This window comes from Apus apus, chromosome Z, assembly GCF_020740795.1.
Source record: "Apus apus isolate bApuApu2 chromosome Z, bApuApu2.pri.cur, whole genome shotgun sequence".
NCBI classification, from domain to species: Eukaryota; Metazoa; Chordata; class Aves; order Apodiformes; family Apodidae; genus Apus; species Apus apus.
The window spans coordinates 19,619,348-19,646,044 of NC_067312.1; the positions used below are offsets into that span (position 1 = coordinate 19,619,348).

General features: G+C 42.1%; 2 protein-coding genes across 4 annotated transcripts in view; both read left to right on the plus strand.

Moving 5' to 3' along the window:
* MAP3K1 (mitogen-activated protein kinase kinase kinase 1) overlaps nucleotides 1-11,131 on the plus strand; it is a 54,223-nt gene extending 43,092 nt beyond the window's left edge. For both annotated transcript variants that reach the window (XM_051643106.1, XM_051643107.1), the window contains exons 12-20: nucleotides 107-198; nucleotides 440-629; nucleotides 953-2,231; nucleotides 3,131-3,283; nucleotides 3,867-4,029; nucleotides 5,245-5,376; nucleotides 6,400-6,542; nucleotides 7,032-7,163; nucleotides 8,463-11,131. In XM_051643106.1, coding sequence (XP_051499066.1) covers nucleotides 107-198; nucleotides 440-629; nucleotides 953-2,231; nucleotides 3,131-3,283; nucleotides 3,867-4,029; nucleotides 5,245-5,376; nucleotides 6,400-6,542; nucleotides 7,032-7,163; nucleotides 8,463-8,612 — 2,434 coding nt within the window. In that variant the 3' untranslated portion in view covers nucleotides 8,613-11,131. The remainder of the gene's footprint in view (nucleotides 1-106; nucleotides 199-439; nucleotides 630-952; nucleotides 2,232-3,130; nucleotides 3,284-3,866; nucleotides 4,030-5,244; nucleotides 5,377-6,399; nucleotides 6,543-7,031; nucleotides 7,164-8,462) is intronic.
* Nucleotides 11,132-16,617: 5,486 nt separating this feature from the next.
* Nucleotides 16,618-24,698, plus strand: SETD9 (SET domain containing 9). 2 transcript variants are annotated; one of them, XM_051643222.1, is made up of 6 exons: nucleotides 16,618-16,736; nucleotides 18,010-18,374; nucleotides 19,730-19,853; nucleotides 20,906-21,021; nucleotides 22,201-22,306; nucleotides 24,326-24,698. In XM_051643222.1, exons 1-6 carry the CDS (start codon nucleotides 16,651-16,653, stop codon nucleotides 24,411-24,413), a joined length of 885 nt encoding a protein of 294 aa, XP_051499182.1. In that variant the 5' UTR covers nucleotides 16,618-16,650; the 3' UTR covers nucleotides 24,414-24,698. The 2 variants fall into 2 exon arrangements, with proteins under 2 accessions (XP_051499182.1, XP_051499183.1); XM_051643223.1 differs by lacking the exon at nucleotides 22,201-22,306.
* The last annotated feature ends 1,999 nt before the right edge of the window (nucleotides 24,699-26,697 follow it).

Below are 26,697 nucleotides of genomic sequence, written 5' to 3' on the forward strand. Positions count from 1 at the left end.
TTCCATGCACAATTCCAAGGTAACAATTATTGAAACATAGTTACTAGAATGTTTTTCTTTTAAAGCATTTGCTAAGAGTTTTTTTTTTTGTTTTAATTTCTTATAGTCGAACAAGTCAACTTTCAGTCTCAACGTTATTGGAGATGTGTAAAGGCCAAGCAGGCGAGCTGGCAGTTGGGAGAGAAATCCTGAAATCTGGTAATAATAGCTCTTCATATATAATTGAATTATAATTGCAAGCAAATATACGGAAGTGTCTTAAATTTAAAATACAGGACTTATCTATTATCAGCATAGCAAAGGGAATAGTACTGCAGCAGTTTGGGAGCGGGGTAGTTTGGACACACAAGGTGTATTTCTGTGTGAGTTCTGATATTTATTTAGGTCAGAATTTAGATTATGAACATACCTAATTTTATTTTATCCACATTTTTTACAGGGTCCATTGGTATTGGTGGTGTTGATTATGTCTTAAACTGTATTCTTGGAACCCAAATTGAATCTAGCAATTGGCAAGCACTATTGGGGCGACTTTGTCTAACAGACAGACTTCTGTTGGAATTTCCTGGTGAATTTTATCCCCACATTGTCTGTGGAGATGTTCTACAGGCTGATACCGTAGTAGACAGGTACTTGCTTACACTGTGTGACTATTAATCATTGTACTTGGATGTGTTGTTGGTGATTTATTTAAAAAAACAGTTGTTTTAACTCCTGTAAACAAACTGTATATATTTAAATGTAAAAGTGCTTAGTTTATGGAGCAGATGGTTGCGTTTTTGTAAAAATTCTGACCTGTGAATCAATTTTTAAGCACCAGTGCAACAATAAGTTTCCTTTCTACTTCAGAACTGACAGCTAAATACATAATCCTGTATTATGGCTTGTAAATGGCTTTCTTGGCACTAACTGGAGCATATCAGTGTATAAAATACCTCTTTTCTCTTTTTAGGTATAAGAAACTTCTCTCCCTCCTAACTTTCGCCTTACAGTCAATTGACAATTCCCACTCAATGGTTGGTAAACTATCACGGAGAGTATTTTTGAGTGCAGCAAGAATGGTGGCAAGAGTGCCCCATGTTTTTGTAAAGCTGTTAGAAATGTTGAGTGTGACGAGCTCTACTCATTACGCAAGAATGCGTCGACGTCTAATGGCAATAGCAGATGAAATGGAAATTGCAGAAGCTATCCAGCTAGGCATGGAAGAAATGCACTCTGGGGAATGCCAACATGAAGACTTTTTGCAGCTACCTGTACCAGATAACTCTCCAGAAACTACAGAAAATAATACACCTAACAATACTGTCCAGTTATCAGGGAAAAGTGGGAAGGGTTTAAGTGATAAAAAACTGAGTGCCAGTCCAGAGGACGTTTCTGAGACGCTGGCTGGCCTTGCTGTGGGACTTCCTGTTTCATCAGTAACCACTGAGCAACCAAAGCCAGCCATTCAAACAAAAGGAAAGCCCCCCAGTCAATGTTTGAACTCTTCTTCCCCATCCAGCCATTCCCAGTCACTCTTCCCAGTGCTTCTGTCTCCTTCAAATCCATCTGTACCAGCTGGCACTGTAACAGATGTCTCTAAACTTAGACCTCAGGGATTTGTTCCCTGCAAAATCCCCTCACCTTCTCCTCAAACACAGAGGAAACTTTCTCTCCAGTTTCAGAGAAACTGTTCTGAAAATAAAGAACAAGAGAAACTTTCTCCAGTTTTCACCCAAGCCAGGCCATTGCCATCGAGTCACATACACAGGCCAAAGCCATCACGACCCACCCCCAGTGATGCAAACAAGCAGGGAGAAACCTTAAAAAACAGTATGACACTAGACCTGAATGATATTTCACAGTGTGATGTCAATAATGGTAGTAGTAGCAGTGCTGTTATACCAAGTGAAGAGACAGTGTTCACACCAGTTGATGAAAAGTGTCGACTGGATGTTAATGCAGAGCTCAATTCCAGTATTGAGGACCTACTTGAGGCCTCTATGCCAACAAGTGATGGCACAGTTACATTCAAGTCTGAAGTTGCAGTTCTTTCTCCTGAGCGGGCAGAAAATGATGATACTTACAAAGATGATGTAAATCATAACCAAAAATGCAAGGAAAAGATGGAAGCTGAAGAGGAGGAAGCTTTAGCTATTGCTATGGCGATGTCAGCGTCGCAAGATGCCCTGCCAATAATTCCCCAACTACAGGTTGAAAATGGAGAAGATATCATAATCATTCAGCAGGATGTAAGTATACCTATGGAAATTTAGCTCAATTAGTCTGAATTGAGGTTCAATGAATCTGTAAAGCAGTGCCATTATACTTCAGAAGTTACATAAAAGATGAAGGAGCATAAGCAGTCTGCCAGTTGAGGGTGCTAACAGAATCCTCCCATTGTTATTAGTGAGTTAGAGAAGGTATTGGAAAGAGAAAGACTATGTCATCTACCAACTGTCTACCAGAATGACAAAGAAGGAGGTGTAAAAGTCAGAAAACCAGGAAATTAGAGCAAAGATTTTAAGGAGGAGTAGAGCTGTAAGTGAGTCTTAAAGCTGAATTACTTTGAAGGCAATTGTATAAAACCAAACTAGTTTCTGCAAGAAAGTGCAGAGTTGGAGGAGGTCTTGTTATTGGCCCATCTTGAGAGAGAAGATGAGATACTTTAGAAGCTGTAAAAAATGTCTTTGTTTGCAAGTAGACAAAAGCATGAGAAATTAGAAATTAGAATAGGGAGTGTATTATTTGTGAACCTTTGCATGAGATAAAAGGATGTAAAGTGTAAAATGGCAGCAGTAAGAAGAAAGCAATAGGATTTTGCTTGTGTTTACTGTAGGTGTTAACTAAAACTTAAACTAAATGTGAGGTCATGAATAGAAAAAAAAGTATTGCTCCTATTTGTGTCCCTAAATCTTGCTTTTCACCTTCAGGTAGTAATATAGAGGAGACTTTCTATTCTTACATACAGTATGAGTATGTGGATTGTGGAATATACAGGTCTTCTGGTCTCAGCTGAAACATGTATAGCATGCAGTACTGTAAGGCAGAGGAGAAGCATATAAGCTAAGATGTTTCATAACCTTCCAGAATGTCCACATTTTAGATGCATGCTAGTAATCATGGAATTGATTTGGAATTTATTTTGCAGACCCCAGAAACCCTGCCTGGACATACCAAAGCAAAACACCATTACAGAGAAGATGCAGAATGGCTTAAAGGTCAGCAAATTGGACTTGGAGCTTTCTCTTCCTGTTACCAAGCTCAGGATGTAGGAACAGGGACATTAATGGCTGTGAAACAGGTAAATATTTCACTTACTTGAATACATTGTGCTTGTTCTTCAATACTTCCTGGTAGTGTTAAATATTAAGTTCTCTGCTCTCACATGTGTTCCTTTGCTCTCTGTCATGTGTTCTCATGTAACACATAGTAAGTCTTTATGTTCATGGCATTAGCATAGTATTTTCAGTTTTTTCACTTCTCCTTAAAATGAAGAAAATACTATATTTTTTTTATATGCACATTTTCTCTGGTAAAAATCTTAACAACCAACAACACTGTCAGAATCCCATTTCAGGCCTTATCTTTCTTCCTTTTCTTCAATATCAGAAAAAAAATAAATTATTTCCTAGTTTAAGCAGAGAGTGAAGAGTAAAGTTTTGCCACTTTGTTGGTATTTCCCAAGAAATTCACTCTAAATTTTCTATGATTAACTCACATGGAGATAGATTCTCAGCCGAAGAGACTTGAGATAAAAGGATACTTGCTATTTCCAAATGGTGAAAAGGGGTGCAAAACTGCCCTTTCTTGTTACTGTATGTAAGGGGAGGGTTACGGGGCTGATAATTACATAAGGGAAGTCTGAACACCATGTTTCAAAACAGGTGACATATGTCAGGAACACATCATCTGAGCAAGAAGAGGTAGTTGAAGCACTGAGAGAAGAAATAAGGATGATGAGTCATCTGAACCACCCTAACATTATTCGAATGTTGGGTGCTACATGTGAGAAGAGCAACTATAACCTCTTTATTGAATGGATGGCAGGTAAACAACTATTATGCCAAATAAAATGAAAATAGCAGTTGAGCCTTGAGCTATGTAGTTTCATGCTGCATTTTGCACCACTTCAGTTTGCTAAATTTGTATTGTAATTGTTGTTAACCAGTGTAAAGATCTACTTACAGAACAGTTTAGGTTGTCATAGCAATATTCTGACCAATGCATTCATTCATTGATTGGAATTTCCTATACCTAGTCTGTCATACGGCTGAAGTAGCTGGAAACCCTGAACAAAAGTTTTACTAATTTTTCCTCAATTTCTGAATCTAAGTGAGGAATTAGAAACTTTGAGAGAGACACTTCCTTTGGAAACACATCAATCTGTTGCTCTTTTGGTGTACCTGTGTAACTAAGTTATTATTAAAATAACTTTGCTAGAAAGTTAGGAATACCTGTCACTTGCCTTCATCCCAAATATTTTCATAAAAAGTGTGTGAGGTGACATGCAAAGGCATTTAAGAAGACAGTAAATTTCTAAAAATAGTTAGTAGGCAGGATGCTTTGGGGAAAAATAGGTTCAAATCTTAAATGTATGAAGTGGCAATTTAGTAACAAATAGTGAACTATTTTCATTATTGTATACAGCAGGAACAAGAAAGTCTATATCCGTTTTTTAAGAAGGCACCCTGTTACTTTTACAAATGGGATTGTATGTTGTGCCATCCTGTTGCCAAGACTGGAGTTGGTGGTTATACATCCTGATTTCTTATAAAATAAAGCATTGCACCCTAACTTGCATTATTTGGCAGGAACCACTTCACAATACTAAAATGTTAACAGGAAAAGCCCAAGTATGTGTTATTACAAGCAATGGTGTGGAAAATATTTTCTCAAAACTCAAGGTGTTAAGCTTTTTTTGAACTATAATTTTTCTGAAATAACATTATTTAGGTAATGAAACGTCAAGAGTTGTCTTTACCGCATTCAGGTCCAAACTGTATTAGAATACTTTGAGAGTCACAATGGGAATCCAAAATCTTGAGTATGTATATAACGTAGATTCTTGAGTTTTGGAAAAGAGAGGAAATACTTATGTCTTTAATGTGTACAGATAGAAAGTAATTAAGTAACCAAGTATGTAACCAAGCAGAAATCTGTGTACAAATTAGGAATACCAGTTTCCAACTTTAGGAAGCAGTGCTGCATTCTACTAATACAAAATACAAGTGTTTATAAAATAGTTTTTTTTTTATCTTCTAGGGGGTTCAGTTGCTCATTTGTTAAGTAAATACGGAGCCTTCAAAGAATCAGTTATTATTAATTACACGGAACAACTGTTACGTGGCCTTTCTTACCTCCATGAGAATCAGATAATCCATAGAGATGTTAAAGGTGAGAATTACCTAATGTCTTTTAAAAAGGAGTATTCAGAAAGCAGCATCTCATGTGGCTTGAGTCCTATTGCTTCTCTCAGATACCATCTCAATAGTAGCATTTCTGTTTGGTTTGTTTGATCATTCTTAACCTTTAATTACTGAAATTAATCAGAATGTTCATAGCATGCCTGGGGATATTTGCTACCTGTGCTGATAGTTTAAAAAATTGATTTTCTCAATTTGTTCAAATAAAATATGAAGTTGTCATGTAGCTTTGAAGACTGCTAGTTAAATTAATGTGAATGCTTACACTGAAATGATAGTAAAATCTGTGAACGAGCCAAGATAAAGGAGTCAGGTTTCTAACATACAGGAATATTATGATGCATTTTCTTCCTTCATTCTAACTGAACATAAACACAGTTTTACTGTGTTTGAGCGAAATGTGAACTTTCTTAGGAAATTCCAGTGTTAATTAACTTTTCCCTTTAATATCTGTCCCTTTAATAGCTGTCCTTTAATATCCCTTTAATAGCTGTCCATGAACTGGAGAGATCCAGATAAGTAGCAAGATACCAGTGGCAAATACTTGTCTTTATTATTTCTTCTTAACGTAGGAGAACTTTCAATTGCTCTGCAGTTCTCTTCAAGACAAGTCAAAGTTTCTCAAGGATGAAATAAGTTTACATTTCACAGGGAGCTGTAGGCAATGAAAACCGCCAGAGTTTTAGGTCACTATTTTCTTTCTTTCATTATTCCATCTGCAGGCATTGTTCCAGAATCCTGTGCTTGCCCTACTTTGAAAGTTTGATTGCTTCTGTAAATTTCTCACACAGCCTCAATATATGTACAGAATTGTTCAGGCAGAACAGAAAAGTGACATTATTATACTTTCCCCTTGATTTTTAGATTTCCTTTTTGTTAGGGGTGGGGAACATCAAGCTATTTATAGTTTTGAAGCGGAGGGAAGAGAAAGTCTGTTTATCTTTTTGCCTTTATAGAAACCCAACTAGCAGTATTTTTATTATGCTGTTGACAGGTGCCAATTTGCTAATTGACAGCACAGGTCATAGATTAAGAATTGCTGATTTTGGAGCTGCAGCCAGGTTGGCATCAAAAGGAACAGGTGCTGGGGAGTTTCAGGGACAGTTGTTGGGAACTATTGCATTTATGGCACCAGAGGTAAGAAACCAGTTTTGGAAGTTACTTCAAAAAGTTTATTTGAACTCTTTAAGCTAATTCACACAGCTAAACAACAGAAAATTGCTGTAAATGCTTCAAATATGTTTTATATGTAATTGTTCCAAAGAACAGAAATCATTCCAATGTGGCAATAATGACGTTTCTTTCTTGCTGTCAAAGTTGTTTCAAGTAGTTTGTTACAAGATTTACCTATCATAAGTATTGTTATTAAAGCCCAAATAACCATTTGGTCAACAGCTAACTGTTGCAAGGTACTTTGCTTTGCCCTCACCAGCTTTTCTATTAACTAGCTCTCCACAGCTGTGTGAATCTTACAGCATTTACATCACTGATCATTCTCTTAACCTGAAATATTGATCCAAATGCACTTGGTTGATGATTTTATTTTATTTTTTTCCATCTAAATTACTTAAGAGTTACAAGACTTTGAATCAGGTAATCTGAGCTTTGGTCTGTCTGTCTGTTCAGGTTTTGAGAGGTCAGCAGTATGGTAGGAGCTGTGATGTGTGGAGTGTTGGCTGCGTTGTTATAGAAATGGCTTGTGCTAAACCTCCCTGGAATGCTGAGAAACACTCCAATCATCTTGCTCTGATATTTAAGGTGAGATATCTTGTTGTTACCAATATGCTACAAAGGCACTGACTAATTTCATATTAAGGAAATGATTAATTCATTCAGAGCAATGTGAATTTTAGAAAAGTATAGAACTTGTAGGGCTTGTTGCAATAGCTGTTCCTTGTATTGGAGCTGTTAGTAGAAAATCAATACTGATACTGATCTAATTATACTTTTTTTAAAAAAAAAAAAGGCTACCAACACAATAATATGCAGAAAAAGTTCTAAGCTCTATTCTAGGATATAAATACATAGTGTAGCTGGTTAAAAAACACTGATAATAGAATTGATCTTTACCTCTAGGCAGAAGATTGAGGTTTTAATTCATTCTTAAAATTCTGTAAAATGGGTGCCATAAAACATTTGTGTGGATTCCTGTTTCACAGTGGAAAATGTCCTTTGGTAAAAACCTGACATTTCACATTCAGATTTTGCTCAAAGATATTTACCATTATGCTGTGTACGAATATTGTCTCTCTCTTTTCTAGATCATCCATTTTGGCATTTATGTTTCTTACTAAAATCAATGAGGTGTATTTAGTTCTAAAAGTCTAGTTGAGCTGTAGACATGAATGAAGAAAATACTGCTGCAAGTAAAGAAAGTTACTAGCATTTTCACTAGCGTAAGTGAAGAAAGTGTTCCCACAAAACCAAACTGGCTCAGCTGTATTCAAAAATGTTCTAATTAAGTACAAATCACTTGTGATAAAGAGTTGTAACTGTCTTGATTCTGTGTCTGTGATTCTGGGGGTGCCACTCTAGTGTTCTCTAGCTTAATTTAATTTGGTGGGAGTGATCTGTGTCTGCCTGAGAAAGATTTCCCTTTGGGGTGGTAGTGGAAATACAATAAAGACAATGCAGGGGAGTATACCCAGCTTAGCATATCAGAATGTAGCATCCCTCAGCTTAATATATCTCCATGTTGGCTAATGCCAGCTAACAGTAGACTAAAGAATACCTGTATGTGTGGCATAAGAGCATTATTTGCGGAGTTCTTAGCAGATAGTCACTACAGAATCGTGCTGTCAGAAGAAAATTTAGAGAAAAATTCAGTGAGAGAGGTAGACTCTGAAAGGCAAAAGGCATAAGGGCAACTTAAGACCCATTTTATAACATGGAAACAGTAATGTAATCCTCAGACTGCAGTAAGAAATATGCGAAGTGGAGAAAAGCTGAAAAATATAGCTTGTCAGCTGAAAATAATCAGCTTGTGGAAGGTCTGGGGCGTAAAAGAGGGGTCTTGAGAATGATTGACATCCAAAATATTGTTTTCCCTTTGTTCAGATTGCTAGTGCAACTACTGCGCCATCAATCCCTACACATCTGTCTCCTGGCTTGAAAGATGTGACTCTTCGGTGTTTGGAACTTCAACCTCAGGACAGACCCCCGTCAAGGGAGCTGCTGAAACACCCAGTCTTCCGTACTGCATGGTAGCTAATTAGATACAAGGCTGTTATACTGAAGAAGATTCTGCTGAATATACAGTAACTGTCCTGCAGTGCAGTCGAGCACAGCAAATTGTATTATTCTGCTGGCCGTAAGGATAGAAACATCAAGGATGTAAGGCCAGTGGAGGACCTTACCTAAGTATGTGATTGACAAATCAAGATCTTTTACCTAAGCTCAGTATGCAACATTTTACAACTTGTGCAGAGATTTGTAAACTGTGCCTTTCCAAACATCTGGCTCTAGGTGAACACAAAAGCATTTTTTCCTAAATCTGCATGATTCTTTAGCAGATAAGTGATTTTTATTCTATTTGGAGCACTTTTTCAGCAATATTAGCAGCTGAGGGGCTCAGGATCTATTTTAATATAGCAATCACTGTTCAATATCACATCATATAGATGTAAGCAGATGGTTCTGCAATTAGTCAGTTTTCAGCACTGCTTAAAAGGTGTCTGTCCCTTTCAATCACAAGTTCTCTGAGTAGCATATCCAAATATTGGATACTTTTCAGTGATGGATACTTTGAAAAAAGCAAACATTATGACTTCCTTAAAGTAAGATCAGGCAGTTGTTGTTCACTGTGCATTTACTGCTGGCCATGTAATTTCTTTTGAAATTAAAAGTTTGTTTGCATTGTATTTTTTACTTTAAAGGGGATATTTTTAAATAGTCTTTAGAAAAAGGTGCAAGCTGTGTCATGGAACACCTTGCTGACACAAAAGTTTTAAAAACAGATTTGCTGGAAATCTGGAATAAAAAAAAAATAAATGCCGCCTTCAACAAGGCAGTGTTGAAGGCTCTGATAGTATAGGTTATTTAAAAAAAAATATATATTGTTCTGTATAAAACAACTTAGTCTGGATCATGCTAAAAGTTGTTGAGCCTTCTTTTCATATAGCTGTTTCTTCTGGCAAATCGGGTAGAGAAGTTCCTTGTTAAAGGCCGCAAACTCAGCTCCCATTATTGTTTATGGAAAACATTGTCCTGTACTTCAGTGGGAGCAGGTGCCAAGTATGGTGCCAACAAAAGAGGCCACATTCTCTACTGATAACAAGTTTTACCTGCTGTTTTCCTTCTGCCGTACATCATCTATTTACTGTAGCCATTAGTGATAATTTAATTTGAAAATGTTGAAAGTATTACCATAAGAAAGGTATTTATTTTAACAAGAAACAAAACTCGGACTTGAAAAGCAAGTTAAAGTAAAATGTGAAGTAAAGCTTCACCTGTAGTGCAAAACTTGTATTTTTAGCAGGTGTGTTTTTTTAAAACAAGTTTTTAAAATTATTTTACTGGCAGGTTTTTAGATTCTGATGCATGTAATTCTGAAGGAAAATGGCAGCTTTTCTTTTGCTTTTTTTAAGATATGGGGATCTTTTTTAATCAAGTACTGATTGTGTTTAATGCATTTGGAAAAAAATACTGTTCATGTTTTAACTCTTCAGAAGCCAGTTGGATTGTTGGACTGAAATAGAATTGGTTATTTTCAAAGACTCAGGACAAACTGAATAAGCTATAGTACATTAAAAATGTACAATACAAATTGGAAGTAAAACATCTTAAAGATAAGTTTACAGGAATGATAGTGCTCATACTAAGAAAAAAAAAAAGCAGTGTCATTAGTTGTGAATATGTTTTTTTGGAAATTTTACATTCCTTTGTTTTGGAAGACTGGCACACTTTGAAGAGTTAAAATGATAATACTGAAATGTGAAGTTTGGTAGCTCTAACTGTTTTGTACTTGACTTTTTATTTTTTTGACCACTTTAGAATTTCTCATTCTAATAAGATTGTTTCCAAGTCCTTCTTATGTGCAAGCTTTAAAGGATGCACTCTTGCCAATTCATGTACTGGAAAATCAATTGTCAGATTGTAATACTGTTTCTGGCAGAAATGTAAACTGTATAAACTGATGAACCTCAGCTAATCAGTATTACTTTGTAGATCACCATGCCTACCACATTTCAAACTCAGACTGCCTCTAGGTGTCCAAATGCATTTGAGTTTGTTTGCGTTTCCCTCGGCTTCCTGGCAATTGTGGTGTTTTTAAAATGGAGATGTGATGTAATATTCTTATTTTCTTTGGATCAAAGCTGGACTGAAAATTGTATTGTGTAATTATTTTTTGTGTTCTTAATGTTATTTGGTACTTAAGTTGTAAATAACGTCTACTGCTGTTTATTCCAGTTTCTACTACCTCAGGTGTCCTATAGAGTTTCTTCTACCAAAGTTCACTTTCACAATGAAATTATATTTGCTATGTGACTGATTCCTAAGACTTCCAGGGCTTAAGGGCTAACTTCTATTAGCACCTTACTGTGCAAGCAAATTCTATGGAAATCTCTGGGTTAAGAAATTTGGCTTCATTGTATCCTTTGTTATTTTAAATATATCAAGATATTTTAATTAAAAGTTTTTACCCCATTGAACCAATTTTATATAGTATAATTTGTACCTATTTTGGTGTTTTTTGTCTTTATAGTAAATAAAAGTTTTTGAACAAATTTTGTCCTTTGCTTATTGTAATGTAAATACATTTGATTTACTGATATGGTTAAAATATTTCTTACACTTCATATTTTACAGACAATTTCACATGCAACTCTTGATGTATCATTACTTAGTTCCTCATATTAAATCACACAAGTGTGTATCAGCCAACACATGCATATCTTAAGTGTATCAGAAAGGAATGCTTAGATAAAGAGCAGCAGCAAATGCTATTCTATTTTTCTTAAAAAAATAACAGTAGGAGCTTGTCTTATGGCAACACTGTGTTTGTGAACCTCACTTGCTTACGCCCTTAGATCAGACATTAAATGCCTACTTTTTGTATTACTGCAAATGTAAGTATTAATGTCCAAGTCACGTGAGCTGATTGAGTTAGATCAGTTCTGGAGCTACTGAAGTGTGTAAGTTAATCTGCTATTTTTTTGGTGAAATTATCCTGTTGCTTTGATTTAAGAAGCAAACATAAGTCTTCCCTTATTCAGGCAGTCTGAATACATACTGTAAAGCTAGGGCTTGTTTCAGCTGCTTGTCTTTCTCCTGATTTTTAAAATATTTTTTAAATTAATAATTTTTTAAATCATTTTTAAGTGTTCTGTAGCCTTTTTTGTGAGTACTAAATTCTGGATTTTGAAGGGTCACTCTCTTTGCAGTCTCCATTACTTATGTGACTTTCTGCCAATAGAGATGAATATAGCAATTCACCAGCAAAAAAACTGGGAGCAGAATTCTTCAGATAAATTCTAATATCTGGTTTTTAAAATCAGAAAAACGTACTAAGTGAAACATCAAGAAGGAAAATACATTACAACTATTAAATAAATAAATACATTTAATGTAATGTATCTTCCTTTATTTGATTTACTGTAGAACTCTTCTTTTTAGGAGCAAGGGATGGCTGAGATCACCTGTCCCCAGCAGCTGAGAGCAAATGTCAGATACCTGCTTAGAGAACCAAATGTCTTCACTGGCAAAGGGCATACTCACTTCTTCCACAGGTGATTATTAGAAGCTATGCCTGTACTGATTTCTCTGGTGGGAATAACATCACATTCTGTGTTCTATGTAATGGTCATAGGTTGAAGGGTTTCATCTTTGTAAGTTCTCATTGAAAGGTTACAATTGCTTCCAGAACATGTTGGAGTGTCCCGAGGATTGTGTATTTCCTGTTCATCATTTGAGTCAGCAGTTTCTATGTTCGGATGTTATGACCTCCCAAGACAGGGTATTTCTCTTACCAACTTTCCCTCTCATTGCTTAGTCTTCCTTGTGAGCTGAATCATCAGTGTATCAGTCTTGCTTTGCAAACACTGTGGCAACCGTGCTTGTCTTCTCCTTGCTGCACACAGCTACTGAAATACAGAATGAGGTAGGGTGAATTCTCTGGGTCACTGTCCTGTTACCAGTCCAGAGACCAGACTTTGCTAAGGAGCTGGGTATCAGGAGAATGGAGAATCCCAGATCCCTATTCCTTCTTGAAGCATCAGGGACAGCCAGCAGAGTGTGCAGGGGATGTGATGCTCTAAACTGAACTTCTTGCAAGGGAATGTAGTGACAGGACAAGGGGTAGTGGCTGAAAACTGAAAGAGAAGGGATTTGGATTGGACATTAGGAAGAAATTCTTCACTTTGATGGTGGTAAGACATCGGAACAGGTTGCCCAGAGAAGCTGTGGATGCCCCTTTTCTGGCAGTGTTCAGTGCTGGGCTGGATGGGGCTTTGAGCAACCTGGTCTAGTGGGAGGTGTCCCTGCCCATGGCAGGGGGATTGAAACTAGATGATCTGCAAGGTCCCTTCCAACCCAAACCAGTCTGTTATTCTATGAATTTAAAGTGATCTTTCTTCCCTGTCATTACCAAGCAAGCCCAGCAGATGGCAGGAAAACTTTTTGAGAAGGGCACTCCGGCCGTAGATTTCCTCGTTTATTTCAGTTTGCAAAGATGTGCAAGGCCAACAACTTAATTACAAAGTTGGAAGGGTTGGAAGAGACCTCTGAAGGTCATCTAGTCTAACTCCCCTGCTAGAGCAGGATCGCCTACAGTAGATCATACCAGAACATGTCCAGATGGGTTTTTAATGTCTCCAGGGGAGACTCCACAGCCTCTCTGGACAGCCTGTCCCAGGGCTCTGTTATTTTCACAGTAGTTTTTCCTTTTGTTTAACTTCAACCTCCTGTGCTCCAGCTTTTGCGCATTGGCCCTTGTCCTGTGGTTGGACACTGTGGAAAAGAGAGTGGGTCCATCCTCCTGACATCCACCTTTATTTTTAAGTGTTAATGAGATCACCCTGTCATAGACTCCTCCAGACCAAACAGACCCAGCTCACTCAGCCTTTCCTCATAAAGCAAATATGGAGTAAAACAAGAGGCAGTTTATAAGTATTTGTAGGGCATTGAGATGGAAAGTTAATTCTGCTTGTTTCATTGCTTTGATGGGCCTGCCTCACAAAATACCAAATTCTTGGCAAAAGAGCCCAGGTCCAGAGGTACGAGTATAAGCCTTGATACTGGTTTTGAGGTTTGACTTATCACCTGAAAACCAATTCTTAAACACTAGTTCCATATGGTTATTTTTAAAACTTGTCTCCTAAGGAAGTGACATACATGCTGTCACGTTCTGTCTCATTCTCCCAATAACTTTTTATAGGCAGATTTTAACCGAAACTGCAGGTAGGGAGCAGCACCCAAAGCTGTACGTCTCATAAAAGCAGGTCCCCAAGCAAGGGAGAGGGAACGGCCGAGGCGATGGCCGCGGGCAGCCCGGGCGCTCCCGCCTCTGCCCCTCTCACGCCGAGGGGTGTTCAAGAAGATAACACCGCGCACCGAGGAACGGCCACTTCGGGACTGTACCTGAGAGCGGGAACTAACATACCACTCCCGCCACGCTCACCAGTTGCCACTGGCACCAGTATTTCATTTACCTATTGACCGGCTTATTAAGGGTCAACGCAAACTGAGGGGCCAAGGTTCAGGAGAGGCAGGCAAAGGGATATGTCAGGGAAATAATTCAAAAAGTACTATGGTCTTATTAAATGTGCACTCCGAGAGAGGACTGCAAGGACCGAAGGACTAGAAGGAAGTCGAGCCCGGCGAAAACTCCTCTTTAAGAGCTCGCGGCATGTGTGCAAGTGTGGGGGCGGGGTCGCGATGGGGTGCGCGCCCGCGTTACCCTCCCGGGAGGTCTCTTCTGCCGCCCCCGGGGAGCGGGCTCTCTCCCGGCCGGCTGGCTGCGCCCAGCGCCGCTATCTTCCCGGCGCAGCGCCGGGCGGAGCGGGAGCGGGAGCGGGAGCGGGAGCGGGAGCGGGCGGCTGGGCGGGCTCTGGCCGCAGCGGGTTCCCCGGCGGCGGGCACTGCCGGCAGCGGGGCGGGAGCCCGGCGCTGCGCCGCGGGTTCGGTTCCCCGGCCGGGCAGCGTCCCGCCGAGCGGCAGGTGTCCGGCCGGCACCGGGGGGATCCCCCGGAGGGAGCGTCCGAGCAGGCCGCTCAGTGACCCCCAAATGCCGCCGGCTTTTGTGCTCCAGGGACCCCCTGTGCAGTCAGGGTCGTGACAGCAATGCGTGCTGCTGCCCTCTCCTTATGGACACGTTAATAAGGCCCAGAGACAATTAGCGTTCACGGGTCCAAAGCCAGGGCGGTAGCTATCAGGGGCAGTCCATAACTTGTTGTCCATTTTCCCTGCCTTGCATCACCACCTTTGTTTCGCTTTTTTTGTCCTTGTTTCTGCCCATTTTGACTTGTTCCTGCCCCTTTGCTGCGTATAATCAGCAAAAAGGCCTCTGCTGGCTTAACAGGCCTTCGATTTAGTCTTATGTGGGGAGAGAAGATGGGCTGTTCTCCACAGAGGTTATAACATTACTCTTTATATATATTGTTAATGATTTGTAAATAGTTATTTAGGGGGGGTTGTTAAATTTTTAATACCAGTTGCTGAGAGGTTGTTTTCTTCTCTAGATTTGCTTGTTTATTTTGCAGACAACTCACCGAAGAATTTGCAACCAGAAGAGACTCCACCCCATAATCACTCAGGTTGTAAATGTTCATGATTGTTAGTACATGCCTTCTGCCTGGCCTGTTAGGTTTGCAGAAATGCTGCAGACTGCTTTACACCAGAAACTGGGCTGCACCTTCCAAGCTGCAGTTGCTGGTGGTTGTAGAAAGCACAGCTCCAGTCTCCCTGTCACCAGGGCCCAACAGTAGTCAAACAGAAAACAGAAGAGGTTTCAGCTCTGAGCTATTGCTGCAACACCTTCTGTGACATGGTTCATCTTGAGACGTTACCAGTCCTCAGTATCGCTAGAGGCTGGCCCGGAGTAGTTCTGGAAAGGTGATCTGAGGGTGCTGGGATTGCTCCTGGATGCAGAATTGGCAAGGAGGTGGGGTTCAAACGCTGTTTCTAGATAATTTTTACATCTCCTTTTGTTATCAGATATTTTCTTTTTGGTATCACCTTGTCTTTTTGTATGGTTTAATAAAACACAGAAGGGCCAGGAAACACGAGGGAGATACAGAGGTGTGTGTAATTACATACACTCAGTACATACCTCAACATGCGGAAAAACCTCTTTACTGCGAGGGTGACACAGCACTGGGACAGGCTGAACAGAGAGGTTCCGGAATCTTTCTCTGGAGACTTTCAAGACCCACCTGAACATGTTCCTGTGTGATCTGCCCGGGGTGTTCCTGCTGCAGCAGGGGGGTTGGACTTGACCATCTTGAGAGTCTCTGATTCCATGATACACAAGTGTGCACGCATGGACATCCGCTTTCTTTCCCAGGAAAGGAAAAGGCCCGCAGCCCTCCCGTTTTGTGGTGCAAATATACCACGCTACCTGTGGTTAACCAGCTCTTCACCTGCTGCCAGCCGTGGAAGAACAGGGCGTCCCAGCTGCCCTGGAGACCAATTTCATCCATCAACAACTCCAATGTTGGCATTAAAAAGTTGCTCACCTTCCTCGCAGGTGGCCTCCTTTCCTCCCCTGTGTGGAAGCCGCTCTCCCTGCACGCGTGTGAAGCCGCTGCTGCACGGCCCAGGGATCGGCTCCCAGGCGGGGACGGCGGCTCCAGGGGGACGGCGGGTCCCCGGGGCTGCTCCCAGGCGGGGACGGCGGCTGCAGGGGGACGGCGGGTCCCCGGGGCTGCTCCCAGGCGGGGACGGCGGCTCCAGGGGGACGGCGGGTCCCCGGGGCTGCTCCCAGGCGGGGACGGCGGCTGCAGGGGGACGGCGGGTCCCCGGGGCTGCTCCCAGGCGGGGACGGCGGCTCCAGGGGGACGGCGGGTCCCCGGCGCTGCTCCCAGGCGGGGACGGCGGGTCCCCGGGGCTGCTCCCGGGGTCCCTCGGGCCGCGGGACGAAGGGCGGGCCCCGCCCCGCCCCGCGGCAACAGGTCACCGACCAATGGCAGCTCAGCATTCAAATCAGGCCGCCCATCCGGAGCGGGGATTGGCTGAGCCCGCGGCGGGGGGCGGCCGGGCCGCGGCCGGGGCGGTGCTGGAGCGGGCGCAGCGCGGCGGGGCGGGCGCCATGTTGCGGGGCTTGCGGCGGCGGTGGGACGGCTACAAGTACCGCTTCGTGCCCTGGCTGGCCCTCAACCTCCGCCGCAAGCGTCGGTGAGGCGGAGGGGCGGGCCCTGGGGGGCAGCGGTGGGGCTGCTAGAGGGGGAGGTCCGGCCGCTGCCCTTCCTGCCCTCCGGCGGCGCGAGGCGGCGGCAGCCTGTGCCGCTTGGTGGGTGCCCCGCCGGGCTTTCCGGGCTCCGGCGGCTGCTGGAGCTGCTGAGAGCCCGTCTCGGGGCGAGGGGCAGCTGTGGCCGGCAGCTGGCTGCCCCCTGCGCGGGGGCGGCCGGGGTCTGTCCGTGGGAGGGGCTGCTCTGCCGAAGCGTTCGGCCGGGTGTGTCCCTGGGCGGGCGTCAGGCTCTCCTGCCTGGGTAAAGCGGCGCTTCGCGTTAGAAGTAGAAAGGTTTTGTTCCGGGGCGTCTTATTTGGGGTTTTTTTGTTCTTTGTTTGTTTTTCGGCAAGATGTGTTTGCCCACTTTCCGAAGCTATGAAGCAGTGCTTGAATTGGAGTGAATACGTTGTTCTCAGTAGCATGAATTAGCACCTCCCCCGTCAGCGTAATACTTGTCCTCGCCTCGATCGAAGTGCGTGGAGCTGCTGGCGGGGTAGCTCCCAAGTGCCGCGCAGCAGCTCCCTCCCTAGGAGAGGTAAAGCGACTCGAAGGTTGAGATAAAAGCAATGTAGTAATTGAAATCAAAGGAAAGAGTAAGAGCATACAGAAACAAGTGGTGCACGGTGCAGCTGGTCACCACCCACTGACCGCTGTGCCCACCCCATCTTTGGCTGGTGATCCTGGTGGAAGAAAGTCCCAAAACTGCAATCCTGCAAGAGAACACCTGGCCAACCCTGATACATGTACTGGGCATGGCGTTGCATAATATGGAATATCCCATTTGCCAGTTTGTGCCTCTTGCTCTGGCTGCGTGGCCTCCCAGCTTCTCGTACGCTAGCAAAGCACAGGAAGTTTAAAAGTCCTTGATTTCTTCTCAGCTAAAACCACCAGTATATTATCAACATTTGTCTCATACCAAATGCCGTACTAGATCCAAAATAAAATGCTGTTCTAGCTACTAAGGAGAAAATTAGCTCTGTCCTAGACAAAACTATATGTATTTATAAACTTCGGCAAATACTTGGTCTTTGTATGTTTGTTGCTAAGAGCTCAATGGGATTTAACCTACTTGACTTGCTTTAAAGAGATGATGGTATATTGTTTAGAGTTTGTGTTTATTTGAAACAACAGTGCATATAACTTGCTGATGGAAAATGGCTCTTCTGTATTTTATTTAGGAAAGCTGTAACCTTAGAATACTTTTTTTTTTCTTTACAGGACCCTCCGATATGTTCCCAAAGGCTCCCAAGACAAAATTATCTCTGATGAAGATATCTTTGAAACACTACTGAAACTGTTTAAAGCTCTGTTCATAAATGACTTTAGTAGACAAGCACATATTTTTGCCTTACTTCCAGAAATCAAATGTAAATACTTGGAATTGCTGACTCTTGAGCAGAAGCAATCAAAATTAAATTCATGTAACCATCACAGCCAACATGTGTTTAGTCCAGAAGAAATTCTGTTTAAAACACTGGGGTTCACTACTACTCGAGACAGAAGCTCCCTGGTGTCTGCTGGGACTGGAGTCTTTGTTTCCAAAGGTTTTGTACCGAAAGGGACGCTTGTATCTATGTATCCTGGTAATGAAATGGTTCTTTTTCTGATTAAGTTAGGTGTGATTTCTAACCATCTAATTACAGAATGCAAAAGTTCTGCACTAATTTTTATTTTATGGGTTTTATTTCTGTCAAAATCACAAGTTATGGTGCATGAGAATGTTTCTGTATGAACTGACAGTTCATACAGAGAACTGTATGAGACTTATTTTGGAAATAAGCAAAGCGCTATTAGGGGACTAATTCTGCTGATAGAAAAAACTTTTAGTACTGAAAGTCTGATTTTTTCAGCTGCTAGAAAAGTTGTTCCAGATTCTTTAAACACAAAAGGAAGTGAGCAGCAGTTTCAAGTAGATGAACAGTACAGTTTAATTCTTTGGGGTTTGTTCTGGATAAGGATCTGAAAAATGGGGGTTCGAGATCTCCACACAGATCAGCAGGCAAGACCCTGATCTTTTTCAGAGCACAGAAATAAAAATTGGAGAATGAAAATAAACCTCTTTTCAAAAATCTCCACTGTGAAACATGTTTTACTTTCCCCCATTTCTTGGAGCTGTATTTGCTCAAATTTCTTAAAAAGCATATAAAGGGAACTGCAGGGCTGCTGGGTGAGGCAGGGACTGTGTGGGGAGAGCAGGTCAGTGCCCTCCTGCCTCCCTGGCAGTCAGTGCAGCCTGCAGGTGGGGCACTTGCCTGAGTCCTCCCGAGGTGGCAACAAAAGATTTCGGCAGGGAGTTGCTAAAGATGTAGTGGGTGTGAGGAATGCAGGACTGCAGTGCCATGAACAATTGAAGCCAGTCTGCTGTCACTTCTGTGCTTGGAACCCGGGGCAGGTTAAATCCTGCCCACAGCTTTGTGAAGTGGTCTGCTGAAGTGATTTGTCTGCTCTGCATTTGACAAGTTCCCTCTTCTGTACCAGACAAAATCTCTGATCAGGGTGCTAGTGGGGGTGTTTCAGGTTCTTTGCGCTGTGTGTGCTTTTCAAAGAGTCCTGATAGCAGTAGCAAAACACCTTAATATCTGAGCGGCACTTTCTTGAACAAAGATCATTTGACTACTCCTCTGAAGGAGACCAAGAGGCTGTGATGCCATTTCTATCTGTCACATTGATAACTGGACACAGGCTTTCTCTTTAATGATTTCCATCGGTTTCTCTCTTTGGAGTATCTCTGCTCATGTATGTGGTTTTGTGCATCCCACAAAGATGTGTCTGAGCTAATGTGGATTTACAAGTGTTAATGTCATTAAATGAGAGAGAAGTTCTGTCGTACCCCCTCCTTCCCCTCTGAAGTTCTGTGTGGAGAGGACTGGATGTTTTAGTAAGCCCATTCTGACTAAATTAATTTTCTTCTGAAATAATCATGTCTGTCTTGCAACAGGTACAGTATACAGAAAACATGAGCCCATCTTTTTCCAGTCCCTTGGCAATCCCTTTATTTTTAGGTGCATAGATGGTATCCTTATTGATGGGAATGATAAAGGACTGTCAAGATCAGTGTACAGGTAAGCAGGCAAAAGAAACCGGATTGTCACTCAACTGATTTAAATCAGTGATGCTGATTGTCTCATTTCATCTTGTCTTACCCTAAAGTGATTTATATTTGAGTGTCATCCACCTCTGTGTGTCATAAGGCAAACAACACAAGGGTGGGAGCTGCTGATTGTGATGATCTGTTACATGCTTACGTCTTCATCTGTAACACCAGTGAGGTGCCTTGTAAAGAAAATAGTTTTAATAGGAGCAGGATGTAGCATAAATTCTTTTAAATTCTTCTGAGCTTCTATTCAGATCTGCTAAGTGGATGGAAAAAAATAACAAACCCTCCAATGGAATTGCTAATAACAAAAAGGTCAGTCTTGTATCTCTGGCTGTGATCTACAGATGAGCAGCACTTCAGAAGGGAGCAGTGACCATTGTTAATATCTTACATTGGAAAGGACCCATGAGGATCATCAAGTCCAACTCTCTGCTCCTTGCAGGATGACCTAAAACTAAACCATGTGACTAAAAAGAGTGTCGTCTGGATGCTCCTTGAGCTCTGACAGGCTTGGTGCCATCACCACTTCCCTGGGGATCCTGTTCCCATGACCCACAACCCGCTCCATGAAGAACCTTTTCCTAATGTCCACTCTGCAGTTCCCCTGTCTCAGCTAGCCTGGACTTTTTTAGCTAAACTTCAGATATAATTTGTAGTAATTTGTGTTTATATGTAAGGTGAAAATAAAATAAAATTAGTAACAGGCAAAATAATCTAAATACCTAATTTGAATACTGATACCTCCTAGTAGCAGCTTTTTATTCTGAGAATGAAGTTTATACTGTAACAAGCCTTCACATCTTTAGAGATGTGTTGACACTTTTCTAGTGGTAACAATTGATGTGATTTCTGGAGTTGTACCTGGTTGCTTTGTGTGGGTTCTTCCACCAGAGTCTGAAAGACACCACATGCACAAGTGGGAGGTTTAAGTGTCCTTTTGGAAGTATCATCAAGGTGTTTGTGCACATGCATTCTGTGCCCCAGTGTGATTGACATTAATGCTGTTGATCATTCCAGGTCTTGCAGCAGGAGAGATCAACTTGGCCCATTTCAAATGAGCGATGAGAGCTGGCTCACAGCTGCCCTGCAAAACCCACTGGCAGTGGGACAATATGTCAACAACTGCTCACATGGTAAGTTGCCAGGTAAATTTTCCATGCTTGAGTTTGTCTATATGGATAAAAATTATTTTGAAGGTGACACAGAGAATCAGATACTCGTCTCTGGGCACAATAGTGCTATTTAAAACGAGATAAGCACTTACATGATACAAGTTCCTGGGGCCTTTTGTGGCAGCTGGGTGTTAAAATCATTCAGCCCAGCAATACCTCAAATATCTGTGTTCTTTTCCTGCACTCTCCCTCATGTCATGTAGAATGAAAGGCACACATCCCAAAATGTGAGATGGGAAAGGATATCTGGCAAAAGTCCACTGAACTCAGGGTCCATATGCAGCACGAAGTTGCAGACATGTTCTCCCCATGTGGTTCCAGCAGGCTTCCTGAGCACGCTGTGATGTGAACAGTAAGCTCCTATCACTGCTCAGTTTGGACTATAATACATTTTTAGATTTCTTTACATTTGTGCACAAAATCTAGGGGTCTCTTGGTGTGATAAAGCTGTTGGACTTGAAGAGGGGAAGTACTTATTTATTCTGTTTCACATGGTATGTGTTGATCTTAAGGTGTAGGGAAATGAATCAACTCTTGAAAATGGTGAGGTACAAGAAGTGCAGTTGCTACCAGGTCTGTCTGCTGAGTGGCTTTCAGAGCTTGCATTACGCTAAAAGTGTCCTGCCTCCATGCAACATCCAGAAAGATCGGTGGAGTAGCCAAGCAGGTATTGATGGGCAGGGAGACAAGGTCTGCCCCATGAAACTCCCTTCTTTCAGCTCACTCCTTCCTGCTGGACAAATGGTGATTTTCTCTCTGGCTGTATGTTTTGCCAGCAATATTGGTTTTTTGTGAGATTTTTTAACTGTAAAAAACAACTGTTGTGTATTAACGGTATCTTAGAGTGCTGCAGGCTGCCTCTGACGTTACACGTGTGCCACTTCATACACGTTAATAATCAGGTCATCCTGTTTAATGCAGTGAAGATGAATTAAAGCTCCTATAGTTGGTTGTGGATCTTGTGCATGAATTCAAAATACAGCTTCAGAGGAGTGTAGTAGCTCCCAACAGGCATGGTTTTCAGGCTTGATGAAACATCTGGTACTTTTGTAGTAGTACATTTGATATTTTAGCACGTCTCTAAGCCCTATCTTGAGATTTTGTCAGTATCATGGAGATTTTTTTTTCTCTTATTTCTAGAAAAAGCAGCCAACGTGTGTTATCAGGAGTTTGATGTGCCAGGATATTTTCCAGTAGAACTGAAGCAGTATCTTCCAAACATCGTCTACAGCCATGACATAGAGAGGTTAGCAGCAAATCAAAGAACTGGTAGATTTGATGATACAAAACGTACTGTCTGTATAAAAATTAAAAACATCATTGAATGATAATATTATTCCATATGAAGATGAGTGACATGGAAGTGTGCACCTGTATGGAAAAGTTAGCTCTTTGAATAGACTTTATTTATTTACAAGACTATGTCTTTTTGGTTTTTTTTTTCCCACATCTTCACAGCTCAGCATAGCTCTGAAGATACGGTTTTATGAGCAGTGATGACATTATAGTGTGATTTTTTTTCAGAAACCATAAATCACTAGTTATGTTTTGCTTGTATTACAGTACTGACGTTTTTCAGTATGTGTTTCAAATGTAACAGCAACCCTTAACTAATCAAAGCCCATCTAAGATAGTTGAGATTTAAGCTTCTTACTCTCCTGTTCGCTGTGTCTTCTGGTTATGTGAAGAATAAGCAGATGAATTTGCAAGAAGCAGCCCAAAACTAATTTGTATTGGCACAAGTGAAATACTATGCAGTTTAAACATGTTAGTTTTCGATACAATGCACAATTACATCATCCTCATTATGACCTGAAAATCCACCTCTTTTAGAAGTTCAAACACTTAGAAACTTTCCTCAGATTTTTATTTGGAAATGTGAGATAATTGACAATTAGATTAGTATGTGAAAGGAGCAATTTAGACAGCAAAGGCAGACTCTATGTCTGGGAGTGAGTGTGGTGTACTGGGATATAGTAAAGAATAACTTTGAAGCTGTGAGAAAGTAAATTGTAATGTTAGTCCTGAATTTAACACACCACAGAAATTGCACTTCCAGTTCAGTTTCTACCTTCATGAATCAAATAATACTCTTCATCTAGAGGATGTATAGGGACTTTAGAGCAGATCGTCCTGGCTTTTAGTGTAATTCTGAAGCTCTTTTCAGACTCTGAAATTTGGTTGGAGAAAGATACAATGAGTATTGGAGAAACCATTTTTCTGATTAAACTGAGACTTTGTTCAGGCAAGGTTAAAAATGCAGCTGTAATCTGCAGATAATAAATGCTAATAAAAGAGGTAAGACAGAACTTACAGAAAGCCTGGATTCTTGAAGTGTGAAAGTGCAGTGAGCAAAGCTGTGCTCCAGAACTGTTTAAGGCAGAGAAATTTGGCTCTCTTCCATGGAATCTGCCCAAGAAAATGTAGTCTTTCAGTCATGAATTCTTGCAGTGTACAGCCGCTAGATCAAACATCCTGTCTGCTTCTAGCTGCTTGTTTTGATAGTGGTATTTGCAGTACTGACAGCATAGGTAATCTGGTTTCTAGGTCTTCTGTCTTGTAAAGGAGTTTGCAGCACTTCTTTGTCTTGCTGTTTGATTTGTTTCGAAGTGGCCTCACACTAAGTTTCTTAGCAGTGAAGATGGTTTGGATTGATGCTGTTCTTTACTTTCACCAGCATCAGAACAGCGTGCTCTCCTTTCTAGAATAGATACTTCAGGTTTGAGGCATGGTCTTTTACTTAAAATAAGTTTAGGGGAGTGGTTTCCTAAATCTCTGTGTAAGAAAACTTCCAGCCACTGGTTTCAGCCTGGGGTTTACTGAGAATGTGCCCATCATTGGAGATTCCAGCAGATCCCTGGTACAGGTCAGAGCTGTCTTTCTGGATGCAGTTTGGCTGAGAGTGTGTTTAGCCAACTAGCACCTGTGGGCAGGTGTGTCCAGAGGAATGATTCTGCTCCACGAACTTCGCTGTAGCTTCTCCTCTGTGGAGTGTCTTTTATTCTGTCTTGACTAATTCTTTTAATTTATGGGTAATTGTGTGAGTGGAAAGATTATTTGCATACCCTCATAGGCTGTGCTTTTTTTAGTAATTGTATTGGGTTTGCTTGCTTTTTGCTACCTGTATTTCAGTGTTGTTTTCCCAGACTCCCTGGGCTGCATTATTCATATTACTCCCAAAAGTAATTTGGACAGTGCCATTGTTTTAGTTCCTCACCATGAAAGCGAGGGAAATGCAGCTGTTTTGCTTTTCCTTTTCTTACAGCCACCTAAGATGTGTAGTGCTTGTCACTCTCAGAGACATCAAGCAAGGAGAAGAACTTTTTTCTAATTACTACACTGTTGTCAACTGAATTAATAGATTTGAGACTGAAGAAATCTATGTCATTAAAATACTGTGTATGTAACCTCAAGCTTCATGAGTGTTTTTACATAATGGAGGGCTGTAGCTTTACTCTTTAGAAAGCTGCAGGCTGTTATTTCCCTGAAAATACTCCACACTTGATGCAGAGGTGAAATTTCAACTGCTCACATCATTAGGTTCTCAGCTGTTTACTGTTGTTGATAATATTGCTTATTGGTGCCCATACAATAATAGCTCATAAAATAAAAACTTAAGTTCTGTTCGTGTCATTTAATCTTCTAGTTCACACACTTGTCTGTAACTGTGACTCAGTTTTACTGTTTTGCTATTTCACTTCTTATGCTTAGAATGGCATTACAATTAGTAAAAATTTACAATTTACAATTAGTAAAAATTACTTGCCTCTTGTGAACTATTCCTTTGATAATCCTCGTAGTTCACAGTAATTACTAGTTCTCAGAATAACGGAGTCACCAAGGCTGGAAAAGACCTTTAAGATCATCAAGTCCAGCCTATGACCTAACACCACCACACCAGCCAGACCATGGCACCAAGTGCCACATCCAGCCTTTCCTTGAACACTTCCAGAGATGGTGCCTCCACCACTTCCCTGGGAAACCCATTCCAATGCCTAATCACCCTTTCCCTGAAGAAGTACTTCCTAATATCCAACCTAAACCTCCCCTGGAGCAGCTTGAGGCCAGGCCCTCTTTGTCTTGTTGCTAGTTGCCTGCAAAAAGAGCCCAGCCCCCACCTGACTACAACCTCCCTTCAGGTAGTTGAAGAGAGTGATAAGGTCCCCCCTGAGTCTCCTCTTCTCCAGGCTAAACAACCCCAGCTCCCTCAGCCTGTCCCTATAAGACTTTCCCTTTACTCCTTTCACCAGCCTTGTTGCTCTCCTCTGGACCTGCTCCAGCACCTCAATATCCTTCTTGAAGTGAGGGGCCCAGAACTGCACACAGTACTGGAGGTGAGGCCTCACCAGTGCTGTGCACAGGGGGAGAATTACATCCCTCCTCCTGCTGGCCACGCTATTCCTGATACAAGCCAGGATGCCATTGGCCTTCCAGGCCACCTGGGCACACTGCTGGCTCATGTTCAACTGGTTGTCAGCCAGTACTCCCAGGTCCCTCTCTGCTGAGCTGCTCTCCAGCCACTCTTCCCCCAGCCTGTAGTGCTGCCTGGGGTTATTGTGGCCAAAGTGCAGGACCCTGCACTTGGTCTTGTTGAATTTCATGCCTTTGGCCTCAGCCCATTGACCCAGCCTGTCCAGGTCCCTCTGCAGCTTCTTCCTGCCCTCTGGCAGATCAACACTCCCCCCAGCTTGGTGTGATCTGTGAACCTTCTGAGGGTGGACTCCATCCCCACATCCAGGTCATCAATAAAGATGTTGAATAGAACTGGACCCAGCACTGATCCCTGAGGGACACCACTGGTCACCAGACACCAGCTGGTTGTAGCTCCATTCACCATCACTCTCTGGGCCTGGTCATCCAACCAGTTTTCAACCCAGCGAAGGGGGCACCTGTCCAAGCTGTGGATTGCTGGCTTCTCCAGGAGGATGCTGTGGGAGACTGTGTCAGAGGCCTTGCTGAAGTCGAGGTAGACCACATCCACAGCCTTCCCCTGTTTAAAGAGCAGCCACAGCAACTTCTACCCCAGGAGACTGGAAAAAGGCTGGACACAGCCCAACCTGCCCTGTAACAGAGCAGTGAGACAGACATCTGCTAGGCGGGTCACCCAGTCATAGAAGGAGATGAAACTGCTCAAGCAGGATCTTCCTTTCCTAAACCCATGTTGGCTGGACCTGACCCCCTGGTTGTCTTCTACCTGCACTTGATGGCACTCGGGATGACCTGTTCCATAATCTTGCCAGGCACCGAGGTCAGGCTGACAGGCCTATAGTTCCCTGGATCCTCCTTCTGGTCCTTCTTGTGGGTGGGCATCACATTGGCCAACCTCCAGTCATCTGGGACCTCCCCAGTCAGCCAGGACTGGTGTCACGAGCCAGTGCTGTCATAGAAGCTACTGGCTGTCAGGATGCTTCTGCGACTTCCCCCATAGCGTGGAGGGGTCTTTAAAACAGACCAAGGGCAGGCGTGGTGCTCCCCTCGCACAGAGGGTCGATTGCTGCGGGATTGAATTGTAGAGCAGAGCTTAGAACATCACCCACACCACACCCAGAAATTGTTACTGAGACCAGTGTTGAGTTTATGAATTAACTGGTTTATTAAGGGTTAACACAAACTGAGGGACTGAGGGACCAATCTTCA